The 18,654-nt window shown below is 44.7% G+C and overlaps 1 protein-coding gene across 3 annotated transcripts in view; it reads right to left on the bottom strand.

Annotated features, from left to right (window-relative positions):
- Positions 1 to 11,865: 11,865 nt before the first annotated feature.
- Positions 11,866 to 18,654, bottom strand: part of STXBP4 (syntaxin binding protein 4) — a 121,663-nt gene continuing 114,874 nt past the window's right edge. For all 3 annotated transcript variants that reach the window (XM_036340523.1, XM_036340522.1, XM_036340521.1), the window contains one exon: positions 11,866 to 13,620. In XM_036340523.1, coding sequence (XP_036196416.1) covers positions 13,506 to 13,620 — 115 coding nt within the window. In that variant the 3' untranslated portion in view covers positions 11,866 to 13,505. The remainder of the gene's footprint in view (positions 13,621 to 18,654) is intronic.

Here is an 18,654-nt window from a genome sequence, read left to right on the forward strand (position 1 = left end):
GGTTTGCTAATATGCTGTGTATAATTTTTGCCTCTCCATGGCTGAAACCATCCTGTGATTTTTCACTGCTTGCAATGTCCTTGTCAGGTTTTTGGCATAAGGATTTTGCTGGCCTCAGAATAAGCTTGGGAGTGTTCCATGTTACGCTGGTCTCTGAAGCAGTTTTTGTGGAATTGGCTATGACTTCCTTAAATGTTTGGTAGACTATACTGGCGAAACTAATTGCGCTTCAGTTTTCTTTGAGGAAAGTTTACATTATGGATTCAATTTCTTTGATGCTATAGGATGATTCAGATACTATTCTACTTTTCCTGTGTTAGTTTTGCAAAGTTGTGTTTTTAATGTAAGCTTTTGTATTTTATTTTAATTTTAATAACCTAAGATTGGTATATTTTCTTACTCTTTTTAATATTTATAAGATCTGTAATGATTTTCCTTTTTTCTTTCCTAACATTGGTACTTTTTCCTTTTTCTCTTTTTTCTTGCTTAGTCTTGGTAGACAGTTATCGATTTTATTACTCTTTCCAAGAATTAATTGTAGTCTTTGTTAATTCTAAATTTGTTCTTTCTTTCTTTAATTTCTCCTTCTACTATTTTTCTCCTTTATTCTATTTTCTTTGATTATAATTTGCTCTCCTATTTCTTATTTATTGAAATGATTGCTTATCTCATTGCCTCTTAGTCTTTTTTCTTTTACAATACATACATTTAAAAGTAGAGATTTCCAGTAAGATTGATCCCGTAAGTATTTTTACATACTGTTTTCTTGATCTTTCATTTTAAAATATTTTCTTTTATTTATTTTTTCAATCCTCACTCAAGGACAATGCTCATTGATTTTAGAGAGAGAGAGAAACATTGATGTGAGAGAGAAACACTGATCAGTTGCTTCCCACATGGGCCCCAACCAGGCATCAAACTGGCAACTCAGTCATAAGCCCTGACCAGGAATCGAGCCTGCAACCTTCCTGGTGTGTAAGATGTGCTCCAACTAACTGAGCTACCTGGCCAAGGTGAAAATATTTTCTAATTTTTAAATTTTGATTTATTAATTGAGCTACACTAGTTTTTTTCAGTTATTCTTTGCATGGTATATCTTTTTTTTCATTCTTTTACTTTTAACATATTTCTTCTTTTCCATTCTTTCTATATTCTCAATCTAAGACTCCAATTACAGATGTTAGCCATTTTTAGTGAATTTCTTAGGCCCTTGAGTCTCATTTATATTTTTATCCATTTGTTCCTTCTTGCATGATTCTAGATATTTTCGTTTATCTTCCTGTTTTAAGTTGTGTTTAGATGCTGTTAAACACAAGCATGGAGTTCTTAATTTTGGTTACTGCATTTTTTTTTTTTTTAGTTCTAAAGTTTCTCTGTGATTATTTTTGTAGTTTCCATTTCTTTGCCATAATTATGAATCTTGCCTTTTGTCTTTATAAGCATTGTTATACTAAAGGCTATGACTAATATGTGATTCTATTATTGAGAACTCCTTGGACCCTTTTCTAGTTTCTGTGTTTTGTCTTGGTTATTGTGATTCTTGACTTGTCTTCTCATTGTGTCTTGTTCCTTGTGATTGTGTGCTGGACACTGTATGATAAAAACAGGGGGAAAGGCTTATGACGATGATCTCTTTCTTCAAATAGGATTTATACTTGCTTATGGAAGACAGCTAGGGACACTAGCAATTCAGGGTCATGTTAATACTTCATAGACTGAAATGACTTGAATCTTGGCTTCAATATGGTAGGGGAAGGCAGAAGGCATATAATTAATTACCTTGATATATAGAACTACTTTGATCTTCTTCCATATTATCATTATTCATAGGATAGTGAGCCTTTAGAGTTTCAAAAGCAAGTAAAATGAACTCCATTTGAATGGAGGTATGGGCAGAGGTGGAAATCCAACCTGAACTCACTTCCTCACCCCACAGTTCCTAAGAAGGCTCATTACAGTTTGATAACCAGTGGACTTGATGGTTGCTTTAGTTCTAGCTATCTCCTTACACATAAAAGAATAAATGCTACCTTCCAGTCACCTAAAAATGATAGTCATTTAAGGAAAGATGACTTTTTCCCTTCTCCAGGTGGGAGATGGAGAGCGGGAAGGAAGCTCACATTTTTGGAGGCCTTATTGAGTGCCAGGCACAGAATCAGGCACTTTCCTTAACTCCCTGAAGAGCTATGCGGAATTGGCTTTATGCCCAATGGAGGGAGCACCTGGAGCTCAGAGATGAGTATCTGGCTCAAGGTCATGTGGCTGGTATGTGGCTGGGCTGCAAGTCCAGCTCAGCTCTCTCCTGCTCCACTCCCATCCATGGAGCTGCTGTGCGGAAAACCAGGCACCTCAGAAAAGGAGGTAGAGGTCTGGGTCCAGGAAAATGTCTTGGAACATTTTTTTTTTAAGTATGAATAGATATATCTTTTTGCCTTCAGATTTAAACACTTTTTTTCTTGATACTTAGTGTGATATTGGAGAGATTAATGAGATGCCTCAGCCCTAGGATATGTCTTCTTTTAATTTATAGTCTAAGCTTTTCTTTGCCTGGTTACCTACACTCACAGCCCTGGCCTAGAGGGCTAGAAAGAAGCTATTAATTAGGCTGAGTGTATGTATGGGGTGTGTGTGTGTGTGTGTGTGTGTGTGTGTGTGCGCTCTAGGGATCAATTTGTGGCATTCCCCTATTTCTTAGTTACTAACATAGATTCCCACTTTTCCCAGGAGTTTTAGGGGAAACAGTCGCAAGCAGTTAGAACCCTTGCCATGAACTAAATCTGTAAGATGTTAAAAATTTTTCTATGGGAAAGAAAAAATGGTTTGTGGCTTTTGATTTCATTACCATTATACGGATGACTGTTTCTGGTTTTGAGGGGGATGTGATAGTGACTAGACAGACACAGAATGCCAAGTGCACAGTAATAATGATAGCAACAGTATTGCTATCAGGGCACCACCGAGTAAGTGAATGGTTAATTTTATGGGTCAACTAGACTGGGCCAGGGAGCACCCAGATCTTTGCTTAAACATTAAGACCGGGCCTGTCTGTGGGGTGTTCTGGATAAGGGTAACATTTGAACCTGCAGATTGAGTGAAACAAATTGATCTCGCAATGTGGGTGGGCTCCATCCCCTCCACTGAGCCCTGACTAGGACAAATGGCCTAGGAAGAGAGCATCCTTCTTTGTTATGTTTGAGCTGGGACATCGGTTTTCTCCTGCGCTCGGACTGGAACTTGGGTCTCCGGGTTCTCAGGCCTTTGGATTCCGACTGAAACTGCACCTCCTGGGTCCTGGTTGTGGGCGGTGGGACTTCTCAGGCGCCACCATTGCATAAACCTGTGAGTTTCGCGTACTCCCAACTGTAAACCCACGTTTGCCCCACCCTGTACACATCTCCTGTTGGTGCTGTTTCCCTGGAGAACCCTAATGTGGTGGGTGATTCCCGGGGAGCAGGCCGCACGCGACATCTCATTTAACGAGGTCCTCCGGGGTCTTAGGACTTCGGTCTTCCTGTTATATCCCCCTGCAGACGGGCCTTATAGCAGTTAAGTAACGATGCCAAGCCGTAGCTTAAGTGGGGGGCCAGGCGCACACGCGCAGCCATGTGGCTTTGAGTAGGGCGATGAATTGATCTGAATTTATGTGTTAAGTGATCATGCCCACCTTATCACCTGTCAGGGGAATTAAATGAGGCGATAGGGGTGAATTATTTGGAACAGGGTGGGTACACCGTAGAGACTCTGAAACAGTAGCTTTTGCTGTTTATTTCCTGTTGTGCTACAACATTCAGAGGCTTTGCAGCTTGTGGAATAGATGTAATTCCTCCAACGTGACATATCACTAACATCTGAATTTGATCATTTGTTCATCTCCATTAAGCCCCCATGTGATCCTGGGGGGAAACGGGATTACTGTGACATTTAAAATTCTGCACAAGCCAGGGATAGGGAGGCGGCACACACCTGGAATCGGGGCGCAGTCCTGGTTAGACGGGCGTCCGACAGCTCCAGGCGGGCACACCTGAGGAAGCCCGCAGCTGCCGAAGGCGCCAGGAGGGGCTTCATTTCCCAAAAGGTGTTTGGTACTTCCTTCCACTCGAGCACGCTCCTTCTGCTCTGATAACCGCTGTCATCTTCCATCACAATCAGAGATGTCAGAGGGATTTTGCTGGGCATATGGCATTAATTTAGTTTTCCCTCTGCGGTCCTAGAGCGCTTGCAACAATGAAAACAAAACAACGCAAAGCGCTGCTCAGCCATCTATCAATTCATCTTTATTGGACAGCGGTCCCGGGCCGCCCGGCGAAGGACGGGCTCTCCATTTGGGAATCCGGGGAACGCACACACTCCTGTCCGGGGAGCGGCCCATTTCCCCTCCGCTCACTGTGCAGATTCCCTTGGGAAATGTAACAACCGCAGTCGCGTTTTCTTTTCATCGCAGCATTCCTGGGAATCCTGAGTGCTTGCTGGACAGTTGCCAGAGCCTGAGCACGGCCATCCACTGCTTGCTCAGTCCAGGGAGGGAGGCTGGCAGCCCCGAGGATGTCTGTCGTGTGGGCCACAGACAGAGGCTCAGGGATGGTGGGACGCTTGGCCGGGCTCTGTCACAGCAGGGGCCACTCTGAAGGAACTCCCTCCACCCTTGTTCCTTGCCCATCCACCCTTCACATCTTGGAGAGCTTTTAAACAAATCTGGTGGTGCCATCGTCCTGCTTCAAATCTTTCCGTTCTTCACCCTTGTTCTTAGAAAAATGCCCAAACTCTTACTTGGCTTACAAGGCCCTTTCAGATCTGACCTGCTCACTTCTCCAGGCTTATTGCAGGCCATTCCCATTGCCACCCCCCTCCCCGAAGCTATGTTCTGGCTACACTGAACCCCACTGTATCACGCTCTCTCGTCTCCCCGCCATTACTCAGGAGGCTCTGCCACCTTCCCACTCCCCCACATACCTGGCTAACGCTAACTATTTAAGTCTCCTTGTAGGCAGAGCTTCCTCCAAGAAGCCCTGCCTGATCTCTCCTGTCTGGGTTAGATTCCTCCTCTGCTGGGTCTATTGGCCTCTCCTGCTGCGCTGGCTGCTCCGTAAGAGTAAAAACCGCGTGCACCTCATCCATGCGCAGCACCCACGCCCCGAGGGCCTGCGGAATTACCCACCAAGCAGTGAGTGGTTTATGAGCTCATTGTGATGATACTTCTCGGGTAGCAGATCTCCGCTTGCATCCTAGTCAGGCATCGCTGGACCAGGCCTACGCGCTAGCCTCCATCTGCGCCCTCAGCCCAGGGGGAGGTGGAGCCCTGTGGCCTGCCTCCGGGGCTCTCCTGCTGGGCACTGTGGTCTGCCTTCCTCCCAGCAATGGGAAGCCCCCACAGGAGCAGGGAGGAAGCGGGGAGGGGAAGGGAGGGCAACCCCCGCCTGTCAGCTCCTGCCTGCTCTGATGCCCTTTCTGACAGTAGCTGTGTCCTTCCCCACTGCAGCCCCCGCCAGGTTTCTCCTCCGTGACCCAGTTCCCAGGGTCTCCGCAACATTATGTCTTCCCCTACCCCTCAGTCCTACAAGCGGAAATGGCTTCTACTGCTAGTTTCTGGGGGCTCCTCCATCACTTGCCTATGGACCTCGCCTCCTGTCTGTAAGGAGCGTCGGTATTTGGACATCTGTGTCAGCCTCTAGCTCCTGCCAGGTTTCTGACTGGCCGAGTATTCCACGTGGTACAGATAAGATGATGATTTTCAAATTCTCAGGGATGGTTCCTGGACCTTTAGATTCTTGGAGGTAATCCCCCTGACAGCTCCAGATTGCTGCCTTATAACAGACAAGGGTTTCCAGAAGGCTTGCAATAAAATTTCCCCTCTCTGCTTAACTTTGCACAGTTCCTCGATTTCCCTACTGTTTTTTCCCTAATCCACACAAATACTCACCTCAGGGGAACCAAACACAACGCAAGACGTGTCTGATAATCGACGATGCTGGCCAGGCAGCCATAATGAAATAGTTCTTTGCCTGCGTGTGCATGAACTGTGGCAGGAACGAACTCCTGCTCTTTGCCTTTTCACTGAGTCAAGCGTTTAAGGACCGTCTGAGGAAGGAATGTGAATCCAGAGTGTTGTCTACAAATCTCCTATTAAATCCTTTTGAAAAGATGAAAGAAAATGCGTAGCATCAAAACTGCAGAGTAGATGACAAAGACTAGGGGGTAACTCCCAGAGACAGTGGTGGCGTTCCCCTTTAAGAAATGCTTCCTTTTGATGGCACGAAGGATGCCACTGTGAAAAATGTAGGCAGCAACTCTCATTCAAAAGGAGGTTCAGAAGAGTTCCATTCTGAACACATAGAAGTTTCGGGAACATCACCGTGTGTTTGTATCTAATTTGCCTTTATGTACATTACACACGATAATAATGTATGTTCAAAAAACTTTGATATGCATAAAGGGACATAACGCAACAATTCAAAGCACTATGTCGTAGTTTAAATGCCTTTTTTCAAATTTAGGAATACATGAACGAATGGTGAGTCTTATAATTGATGCAGCCTTAAATTGGGGAAATACTAATCAGAAATATGATAGTCAAAGAGACAGAAGGCACATAGTTAATGAACCATCTTAGCAACAGTGGGAAACTTGAGAGAACGTCATGACTTCTCAGTCTATGACTCATACCAGGAGTTCCCTTGGTGAGTAAGGAACCACTACTTTGGTCATATCCTTGAAATGTTGTCGACCTGAGTCTATTAAATATTTCCTTTCTTCCAAAGTGTGTGTATGTACTAGTATATACCTATGGTATATACATATACACACCCATACTCACACATATACACATTCACACAGTGTGTGCATGCACACTCGATTTCTTTCAGATTTTCCTTATACTAGTATTGAGCACTTTTTACTATTCACAGATGTACTTCATGCATTTCATTTGGTGCGAGCTCTAAAAAATTTTTTTTGTGGTGATCACAAAACTCTCTGTAACCTATGGGATCACCACGCAAAAGTAAAAAGCCGGCATTTGACGAAATGCATGGATTGCTCCCCTGAATGATCAAACTGCTCGATTTACAGAGACGGGATCTGCCCACAAACATCTTTTCCTATTCCCTCCCGAGAAACACCTGACCTGCAAGTTCTATATATCACGGTAACACTATTATCCACCCAACTGCTTTGTCTTCCTGTTTTCCCTCCCCCACATTTTGCTGATGAAAAATGAATCTCTCCACAGTGGGACAGCAACAGCGAAGCAATCCCGGCGGGCTTCGCTGCAGACGGGACCATTTCTGCGCTTGCAGAGCGCGGTGGCAGCACACGGCTCCCTGGGGCCCACCCGGCTCTTCAGCGGCATGACTGATGAACCTACACGCACGGAAGTCTGAGGGCTGCTGCCTTGCCAAGCACTAATCTTGGATTTTGCTTTTGGGCTTCATCTACCCTCCCGTACCCGAATCATTCTGTTGGATTTTCAAAACCTTGGGCAAAGCGGCAATGTCTGAGCACGTGCTTTGCCATCCCCGCTGCAAGCCCGCTGTTTTATGGCCAAACAGGCGGCGCACACTGCCTTCCTCAGCAGCACCGTTACATTGTTCCAGCGTTGGAACCAGTTAGTGTAGGCATGCTTCACACCCAGCCTATTTCTCTTTTCATTCACTTTGCCTTTTCCCTGCCAGAAGCAGGAAACAGCTAAAGTTTTTGAAAATAAAGGAGTCACTTTTAAAAATGTATTCTGAAACATATATCGAGGATTACTATGCCGTGTCTCGTGCAAGAGATGAACAACAGTATGTGGACTCTAAGTAATAGGGCTCAACGTCCAGTAAGAGACACACATCTCCCGTTCCTGTACAAATTAATTGCAAATATTCTAGTAGTATGGCAGAGGCCTTATTGAAAGCTTTGCAGTGGTGGGGGCTGAGGTAGGATTTTAGAACATGGCTCCTCCCAGTTAACCTCTGGATACAAACAACCCAATGCAACGGCAGACAAATAAGAAACCACAGACTAGCTGAGCCAGTGGCCCATCTCCCCTCTTCCCTCCAGCCCCGCCGGATGCACTGGCCCAGCTGCTGGTGTTGAGCGGGACAGCCTCCGTGACATACAATAGTAGTTGCCTTTAGCCAGAGCTCCGATTTTTGTTGCGATGTGGAGATGCCAAGCTTTTGAGACGCAGTAACCCAGCTCACTAGATAAAAATAAATTAGCAAATACGTGCAATAACCCAGTGCGTGTCTGGACAAGCAGGTCAGCAACTCCTCTTGGGGTGAAGTTTTTGCTCCCCGCTCCTCCCCACCCTGAGTGGGAAGAGGGGCTGGACGCGCAGGAAAAATGCAGAGGTGGCGTCCCTAGCCGGCCAACGCTAGGCATGGGGAGGGCGGCATGCGTCGAGACCTTCACAGGAGAGGCGAATCGAGAGTGGTGTCTTGGAGGATGAGAAGGAATCTGATGAGGAAATGAGGCAGGCGGAGTTACTAAGACAGAGAAAATAGTCTGAGTGATGGTTGAGGATGAAAAATGAGGCTGGAGAGAAAGCAGAAGGGGACAGATAATAGGCAACAGAATCAAATTTGTGTTCCGGAAAGATAATTCTGACAAATATGGTGGGTGCATTGATTGATGAGGACAGGGCTGGGAGAGAGGGAAGAAGGTATATTGCCAACATTGCAATGATCCAGGTAATAAAGGAGAAAGAGCTCAAAAATAAATAGACCATGTTGGTGTGGCATAGAGAAAAAGAAATCTATTTAAGAAATGTTTCAGAAACAGTACATCTCACTCTTTTTAAAAACATATTCTTATTTATTTCAGAGAAGAAAGGAGAGGGAGAGGCAGACAGAAACATCAATGATGACAGAGAATTACTGATAGGCTGCCTCTTGCACACCCCCTACTGGGGATTGAACCCACAACCCAGGCTTGTGCCCTGACCGGGAATCGAACCGTTAACTCCTGGTTCTTAGGTCAACACTCAACCACTGAGCCACGCCGGCCAGGCCTACATGTCTTGCTCTTTATTCCAGTCTCACTGAGCATGGAAGGCACTGCCTGAGACTGCAGAGGCGGAGACAGGCCAGAAGTGCTGCTCTAAACGAGCTCCCCCCACGAGGAAGGAAACATCAGGAGCGGGAAATAAAGGATCCCGACCAACACTAACCTCAGCCAACTTGCAGTTCCCTGCATTCTTTGGAGTCACTGCTAAACTCTGGGTGGCTTATCTAGTCCACGGCGCTCTGGGTGTGGACGGCCTCATGTCACTGTCCAAACTGGGTTTCATTGAGAGGCCATGTGGGTTGAATGGAAATCCTGACTCAGGGCCAGTGGGTCTTCCTGCTACTCCTGTCACCCTTTTGGGAGCATAGAAATCAACCTGATTTCCTAATTTGGACACTGGGCTGCAGGAAGCTTCCTGAAGTTGCCCAAGGCCCCATCTCCCTAGACACACCTGGCAGTCATTTCCAGCTCAGGGTACAGTGAGGACTGGGTCTCCTCTGCGCTCAGAACTAACAAATATCATTGGGGTTTGGCTACACCCAGGACGGTGGCCTCAGGAGGTGGGGCCCACGCCCTTTTCTCTGAGTCCCACCAACATTTTGGTCTTTCTTCCCCCCTGACCAGGGGTTTTACTTCGTTGCTCCTCTTCATCTGTGTGCTCTCCAATCCTTGATCCAATCATAAATCCTGCCCAGTACCCCGAGGAGCCAGCCCCTCAAAACTCACAGAGCACGCGCCCCTCTGCTTTCTGAGGCCGCCCCTCTCTCTTGAGGCAGTGGACACTAAATGGCTGGAAAGTTCAAGCTTTGGCTAATTTAAGTTGAATGTTCTTTCCCTAAAATGCAAATCACAAGGTGGCTAGGATCACAACGTCTGTTTAGCATCGTACCCCTGGTACTTAGCAAAGGGCCAGGCATCCCGCAGCAGCGCAGTACGTGTTTAAGTGAAGAAATGCAAAGGCAGGAGAGTGAAGCGGGGAACTAAGTCTTATGCATGCAGGACCTACTATGTGACAGGCACTGCCATAGGTCCTGAGGATACAACGGTGAGCAAGACACACGAATCCCTACCTTCATGGAGCTTACTCGCATTATTGCTCCTGTTATTAAGGAAGACAATAAACAAAAGAAAGGTCATTACAAATAGATAAATAATGTAAAAAAATAAACAGGGTGAAATGGTAAAAACACAGAAACCTGGTGACGGAGGAATGGGAATAGAGGATCCGAACTATTAATCTGATTGCACTTTCCCTCAGACCCCTCCAACCCAGGAGTCAAAGAACAAAAGTTAACAAAAGCAGGATTACTGAAATGTAAAAACCCTGTGAAGAGAGCAATTACAGAACAGCGTTTGGTATGGACATAATCATCATGCAGACAATGAGATGACACGTGGAGAGTTGTGGTGAAAACATCTTGGGTGTTTTATTTCCAAAGTGAGGCTCCACAGGCCTCAACAATGCAAAGTTCTTTTCATCTTCTTGAAAGTCACATGCCATAGGGCACGAAAGTTGTGTTAATGTAAGTTCAGTGCTTTCTGTCCTATACCGTGTAGAATTCAACACTGCATTTCACGTAGCTGGGAAAATACAAGCATCCCCTTTTGCCCTAGATAAAGAATAATATTTTCTCATTTTGCAGGCAGTGTATGAAAGTGTCATTCGACCCTGTATTTTTACAGCTGCTTTGCATTCACTATTGGAGAGGTCCTACAAACATATGTTTCTTTCTTTCATTTAGACTCAAAGGGTGTTATTATTTTGGAATTATTCAAATTTAAGAGAGTGATAAAGGGCGTCTCTTCGGGGGTTCCTACTAAACAAACCCCCAAGTTCTTATTCCTTTAAGGAAAAATAAAAAGTTTTGGAGAAAAAACAACAACAAAGGGAAAAAAGGTTTTGGATTATGAGCTTCGTATGGTAACTTCAAGTCCTTACATCTTGTCTGGCATTTAGCAGGTGCTCCGGAAATGGTGGCTGAGATGAACTGGTTTGGGAAGAGGCAGGGGATTATGATCCTCCTTATACAGATGGGGAAACTGAGGCCCAAAGCACTTGTGGGTGTGTTTGTACTGTGCTTCGCACTTTACCACAGGCTCACACCCAAGCGAGCTTGTTAAAAGTCGGTCCTCATGACTATCATATATATGATAGAGGGAAGGTAAATATTTTTGGGTAATGATGTGCTCGACACCCAGTGAGTTAGTTACTGCTGATTCCCCTCCACAGAGCGAATCAGTGTCTGCTGCTAAAGGACATCTAAACCTACTGTTGACAAAAGTTCAGGTCCTCGGGCAACTTTGGAAAGAAAGCGACTCTTCTAAGCATAATAACAATCAGAAAGCTATTGGCAATCTTAGCACCAGAAAAAGCCCAGTAATGTAGAGAGAAGCAGCTCTCATACACTATTGGTGGTAGTGTGAATTGATCCTATTTTTATGAGGAAAATGTATGAATAGCTACCAAAATCAAAATGAACCTATCTTTGACATAATTTACTTAATCAATGCATTCCCACTATAGACATACTGGTGCAAGAGAACATAGGTATGTGAGGAAAAGGATACAATAAATATAAGAATATGAACATAAGACTGTTCACTGTGACACTCATTGTTAGTAACAGAAAACTTAAGACAGCCTAAGGGCTCATCAATAGCTTGCTGGCTATACGCTACACAAGGGTTATCTGGGTAGTGATACTTTATGCAGACGTTTGAAATATTACATCGGTTTATGTATTGACATGAAAAAACAACAACAAAACGGACCACAATATAGTAAGCCAGAGAAAAGCTGCTTTAACAGTTTTATTTCCTTTGAGTAAAAATACTCATCAAATATTAGTGACGGTTACACCTCTGGAAAGTGAGATGGGCTTTTTTTTTTTTTTTTTAACTTCATTCAATTCCATCCTACTTGATTTTTGATAGAAATAGATTATTTTTAAAATTCAAAAATGTAAGAGAAGCTGTTCAATTCTGGCCACCTGAGAAGCTTTTTGCTTTTTACCCACCAGCAAACAGCACCCAGGAAGTGGGAAGCACAGGCCAGAGTGATGCACAGCAGCTTCTCTGTTACCAGGCGTGCTTTGGGAACAAGTATTCTGATTAGTGAATGATTCTTACTCCCTTTCGAAGTGTAGTGCCTAAAAATACAACATTGGATAAGAATAGATACCTCGTTCGTATTCAGTTGGTACCTAATGCCCAGGACATTGAAAATGACTCCCTCCCCCCATTTTCCAGCCCCGGGTTCAATCACTCCACTGAGAGACAATCTTCAGCACTCCACCTCAATGGCTCATTCCTGCCAGAAATGGCCCAGCATCCTTACAGTAAGATAAAATAAGAGGTAAAGCATAATTAGCTGGTGGGCGACACCAGCAATAATGAGGTCAGTCTTGAACTCGGAGCGGAAGCGTTCCAGGATGTCTCTTCTGACAGCAGAGGAGATTCTGGATGCCCTTCTTCTCATCAGTGCCCCTCAAATGTGCCCGCGGGCAAGGGCACCCTAAGCAGGGCAGATCCTGTGCAGGAGCCAGGCCCTTTACTTTGGAAAAATGTGAGCTGCTACAAGAAGCCTGATGAAGCATCAAAAACAATGTTCCTACCAGGTGAGGGCCCGGGGGTGGAGGAGGGGGAAGGAGGAAAGGTTATGTGGGGCCACATTTAGCTGAAGAGGTGCCTCCTGAATCTCTGCGGCCACCCGAGAGCACAGCGTGGAGCTCAGCTGCATCAACAGACCCAGGTGCCCTGCATGCGGGGCTGTGACCTCCCGCTGCCGGGACAGCGGGGTGCAGGGCAAAGGGCTGGGCAGAGGATCAGAAGACTCAGGTGTGCGCCTCAGTTCCAGGACAGGGTGCCTCATTTCTCTGAACCACTATTTCCAGAGCTGACAAACAAGAACAGAAATCACCCACTGGCTCTGCCTCCTGGGCATGCTGGGTGGTTTAAAGAACACGGGGCCAGGAAAGCATTAGGTAAATGAGAAAGCCCCATACAAATGCAGGCTGTATTCAGTGGCCTGTGAGATAGTTGTTGGTGATCTAAAAAAAAAAAAAAAAGCCCAAAGCTTGCTTAAATCACTCTCCTAAGATACACATGTGAAAGGTTAGTGAATTACCAAATAAATCAAGTCTTTCACTATGTTCACATAATTGTCCAAACTAAGTCCTCATTATAGAACTCACTGTATCAGATACTCCATAGAGAACTGTATATAAAATTATAAGGATCTACTTCTACATAAAAAAAGTATACAAAATATAAATGTGCCATTATATATGACTTCAAAATATAGGACTAGATTATTCTTACAGAACTACTGTAGTGGCAATTGACCTTGTGAATGTATACAGTTATAGCAAAAGTTTTAGAAAAGTAGCCTAAATCCAGCCTCCATCTCACAACTTTAATACGTAGTGTGTTCGTTCCTATTTTGGACATTGCGTCTGAGAGCCGTCCACGGGGACAGAGATGCGAGAGGACCACGGCGCTCAGCTTCCTGCAGAAAACCATCAGCTCTTCTGGTCGGGGAGCTCCCGGGGGCAGTCCTCCTCGTTCTCCTCGGAGCAGGACAGGCTCAGCGCACTCGCCACGGGGTGGATCCAGGACGTGGTCTGTGTTACGTGACTTGAGGGGAACAAGGAACGCAGTTACAATCTGGAAGCTTGCCCCACCCATCCATGCAAGTACTCGGCCCAGTGACACCGCTTCGACCGACTGCAGTCCCTGGGATGGGAAGCAGGTGGGACCGGATCCAACCTTTGTAACGTCTTACATGTGTTTTAAGGTCCAACCAAAACCATGTCTGTTTTTCTCCTTTGGTAACAAGAATGGCAGGAGAGTGATTCGTCGTGGATTCCTTGCCTCTCCTTACCTGACCGTCACCAGCCACACGCTCTGTGTCTGCCTTGGGGCAGCCTCTCTGGACCCTCTTCCTTCCTCTCCTTCTCCGACGCTACTGCCTGGGTCACTGAACGCTTGTCTCTCTGCCTCTGTTCTAGTTCTTTTCTAATTCATGCTCCACTCCAGCCAAGAGGTCTTTCTAACGACAAATCCCTCACGGTTGCTCACTTGCTAAAAATTCACTGCCAGCCAGTGCCTTCTGGCTCGGACATGTACCCCATCCTATGAAACGCTTTGTTTTTACCTGCTTCACCAGGGCTTCCTTCTCTGCGAGTCTTCCTCTCCCACTGGGATAACCCAGGTGACTGAGTCTAAAGAACAGCATCTTCCCCGGCTTCCTCCCATCAGTGCCCCTCTCTACCTGTTATGCCGTAGGATAAAATGTGTTTATTTTTAGGCCTTCTTACTGCACATGAAGCTCTCCGAGGGCGGGAATGGATTCTTTTCTCCAAGTTTACGGGGCCTGACGTGTTCTCAGAACAGATGACTAGTCATTTCCGGAAGGTCACAAGCAGAGGTAGGGAAGGGTGTACACAAGACGCAGGGCATGTTGGGGTGGTGGTGAAACATCACAGAGGGCACCCCTACCTGGTGGGTGGCGTTTCTCAGCACTTATAACCGACACACCTGCAGCTGGATGGGTGTCCTGAATCTACCGCTACTGGCACAATGCCTGCGTACTAGACAGAAGCTTCTGGAATTAGGGCGATCTGTTTCTTTTCCTTGGATATTCTTTCTGGTCCTGGTTCACCCCACTGCCCTTATCCATCCTAGCTCAGTTTCCTCCACCCCGATCCTATCCAAACTCAACCTCAGAAGCAGCAGCAGGTCTCAGGGCAAGTTCTCCTGGGCTGGCAATTTGAGTATCAAATAGGATTGTGGTTCTGGACGGATCTCCTACATTACATTACAGGGTAACATTTCCCAAAGTGTGTTCCAAGGGTCTTTACGTGAGAAGAGAATTTTATGGTCAAATAAGTTTGAGATATGATGTAGTTAGGTAGGTTTCTTTACTCCAGGATTTCCCAGAACCTTAAATATACGCCTGTGTTCTCGGACTCTCCAAGAGTATGCAATCTTTCTCAAACCAGCGTGCCCTTACGAGCACACACAGGGCTAGTGTTCTACAGAACACGATGTGCGAGTTGTCACAAAATGCACTTGCTTTACTGGCTGTCGATGATGGTAACTGCAAATGTTGGACTTAGTACAAATGATCACTTTCACTGTCATTACTGCATTTGGGTTGTTTTCAACCCTATACTCTAAATTCTATCCATATCCCCCTACAAAACTTGTTCAGCTTGTCTGTTTACATATTAAAAGTGCATTTTTCCATGGAAAAAGATCACTGATGGGTTCACGATTGGGTAGAAGAGTTAGGCTATTTAAGAATCAAGGTGAAGGTGGGAAGGCCCAGACGTCATCAGTTGCACAGCCGCTGACTGGGTAAGTGGTACAGAGACAGTTCCTCTCTGGACAGGGATCCACATGACTGTTATCTCAAGTGGTTAAATGGAACTTCTAATTTGGGGGCTGAATTACTATCGCAGCTGATTCTGCACAGGTTAACTCCATCACAAGGCCTTTATAAAGCTGCAAAGCTGCCTAAACTGAAAGTGGTTTCAAATAGATACTAGTGAGTGTAACATAAGGGGGCGTGAATGCCACAGCAAGGGGAACTGAGAACGCATCGTCCATGTTTAGGGCTAAAGGCAACACCCTGATGAGACAGTTTTGCTAATTCTAAAATATTAAAATACTTTAATATTTATCAGCACATTTACAAAGAAGAGATTTAAATGACTATAAATTCTCCCTCCCCTACAACGTCCTCTAACTGCCCTATGAAGCAGGTAAAATGGGAACAATGACCTAAAAGGTAAATCCAGGTGCATGCTTTCCTATTTGACTTAAAAAATTATATTCTCATGCCTCGAGTATAAGTGCCCACATACAAACATTAAACTGACCATCTATAATAATAAAAGGGTAATATGCTAATTAGACTGAACATTTCTGGATGTCATTCCGGACGTCCTTCCTGACAAAGCAGGGGCCAGAGGAAAGCCAGCAGTCCAGGGTGCTTGTGGGCGGCCCGAGGGAAGCCAGCCCGGGTCCCAGGTGCCGGAGGGAAGCCGGTGCCAGCAGCCTGGGTCCTGGGTGCCGGAGGGAAGCTGGTGCCGGCAGCTGGGGGAAGGAAGGCCTACTCTTGCACGAATTTTGTGCATCAGGCCTCTAGTTTAAAATAAAAGCAAAATGTCTAAGAAAAAATGTTGGTATGGACTGAGCAATACCTTAGGAAGTTCCATCAGAAAGTCATCCTTGCCAATAACCTTCATTAAACACTTTTTAGCAATGAATCAATACCTTATATTACTCCAGATAGAAAACAATGCCATAAAATATTAATTAATTTTATACTCCCAGTATGCTCTCCTGTACATTTTATTTTATTTTTTAAAATATATATTTATTGACTTCAGAGAGGGAGAGAGAGACAGAAACATCAATGATGAGAGAGAGCCATTGATCGATTGCCTCCTGGACGTCCCACACCAGGGATTGAGTCCTCAACTGGGCATGTGCCCTGACCGGGAATCGAACTGTGACCTCCTGGTCCAACGGGCGACATTCAACCACTGAGCCACTAGCTGGGCTCATCTGGTCATTTTAAAAACACACACCTAAATACCAAAAATGCAGTTACAACAGCTACTACTAGAAAAAAAATAAAACCTCAGCAGCAGAGAGAGTGCTCTGCGCATCAAGCACACTTTTCACCCGGGTCTTCTGTAAGGACCTCCAGAGCCAATGCTTCTGAACCAGGTGAGGCATGGACAGTGCCTGGCAATGAGTACACATTCCCTTAATGACCGTGGCTCGCCTGGTGGATAACTAGGGCTTTCTGATTACTGTGAGAAAAGCTTGGAATCCTTCCTATGATGATGGAATGGGGCATCTGTGTGTTTACTGTTCAGTTTTTTATGTCCTAGTGAGCGCTGTATGATGAGCTCATCCCAGATCGACTGGCTTGGCCAGCACACGAGCATTCGAAATATTTGCTCCCTGGTTTATGTGCCTGGTAATTCGACTGAGAAGAGAGAAAATAAATCAGCCCTGTTGATGCTGTTTAATTAATAAAGACCCCGTGGTTCATAGAGTGGGATGCTGCTACTTAGTATGAAAAATGTAGAGGTCCGGAAAAGAGATGAGGCTGGCTGTGAAGTGAACATCTTCCCTTGGAACACGCAGTACCGCTGGCAAATGTGCCTGCAGAGAGTGCATCTGACCTGATTTGGGGAGCCATCAGCAGCCGTTCCAATATATTTGAAAATCTAAAAATGATCATACTACTTGCCTCTGAATGATTGCCAAATCTGTTGTTGGAAAACATTAATATTTGATTTGGGAAGATGACTGTGTTGAGTTTTTCTTCCATAATAATAGTGAATTGCAAGACATAATTTAGAGTTTATTAAAAAACAAAACAAAACCCTAACAGAATAGGCTTTATTTTACTGGCAGAGAAACGTAAGTGAATTATTTAAATTTCATTATAATGACTCTCCTTGTGTTTCTTACCTTCTAGCATGCAAGATGCTTTCTTTCAAAAATTTAGGGCAGCATGTTAAGAGAAAAGTGGTTTAAAGATAAAAAGTCTACTCATTTTGTAGAAATTCATTCTTATAACTGTCTGTGATGAAAGAGGCCCTTTTGTTAATTTTCCATTGTAGATGGCACTATTTATATAACATTGTGAAATTAACCAAATTGTAAGTATTATTTAATCATGTTTAAGATAAAGCTGCAGAAGCATGAGCCAAAGTAATTAACTTCCAATGCTCTTTTACTGGGGGAGGGGGGCACTATCTTTTTTTTTTTTTAATCATCACCCAAGGATATGTTTCTATTCATTTTAGAAAGAAAGGAAGGAAGGGAAGGAGGGAGGGAGGGAAGGAGGGAAGGAGGGAGGGAGGGAGGGAGGGAGGGAGGGAGACATTGATGTTAGACACATTCATTGGTTACCTCCCATATGCACCCCAGCCAGGGACTGAACCTGCCACCCAGGTATGTGTCCTGACCAGGAGTCAAACCTGCAACCTTTTGGTGTATGGGACAATGCTCCAACCAACTGAGCCACCCAGCCAGGGCAGGGGGTGAGCTAACTTAAGTATATAACATTCATATGAACTAGAACAGTGGTACTCAACCTTCTGGCCCTTTAAATACAGTTCCTCATGTTGTGACCCAACCATAAAATTATTTTCGTTGCTACTTCATAACTGTAATGTTGCTTCTGTTATGAATCGCAATGTAAATATCTGATATGCAGGATGGTCTTAGGCGACCCTTGTGAAAGGGTCGTTCGACTGCCAAAGGGGTCTCGACTCACAGGTTGAGAACCACTGAACTAGAACATGAGAACAAATAAGTGAATATATGTCAATTCAATCTGCTTTTGCCACCAGTAACTTAAAAATACTAGAAAATTTTACTACTGGCCATAAACTGCAAGTACTAATGACAATAAAAGATTTATACTTAAAAAAATCCCAACTTAAAACAAATTAGCTGGTAAGAACAAAAAGCAAATCATGGCAATAAAATTATTAAAAAGTCAGCATGTAATCTTACCAGATACTGGTTATGAGAATGGTTATAGATTAATAATATGAAGTATCCATTCCAAACATGCATAAGAGAAAATTCCAGGCGGTTTATTCCCACTGATATATAGACTTCCCTCTTACATAG

Source organism: Myotis myotis, unplaced genomic scaffold, assembly GCF_014108235.1.
Source record: "Myotis myotis isolate mMyoMyo1 unplaced genomic scaffold, mMyoMyo1.p scaffold_m19_p_17, whole genome shotgun sequence".
Classification (NCBI taxonomy): domain Eukaryota; kingdom Metazoa; phylum Chordata; class Mammalia; order Chiroptera; family Vespertilionidae; genus Myotis; species Myotis myotis.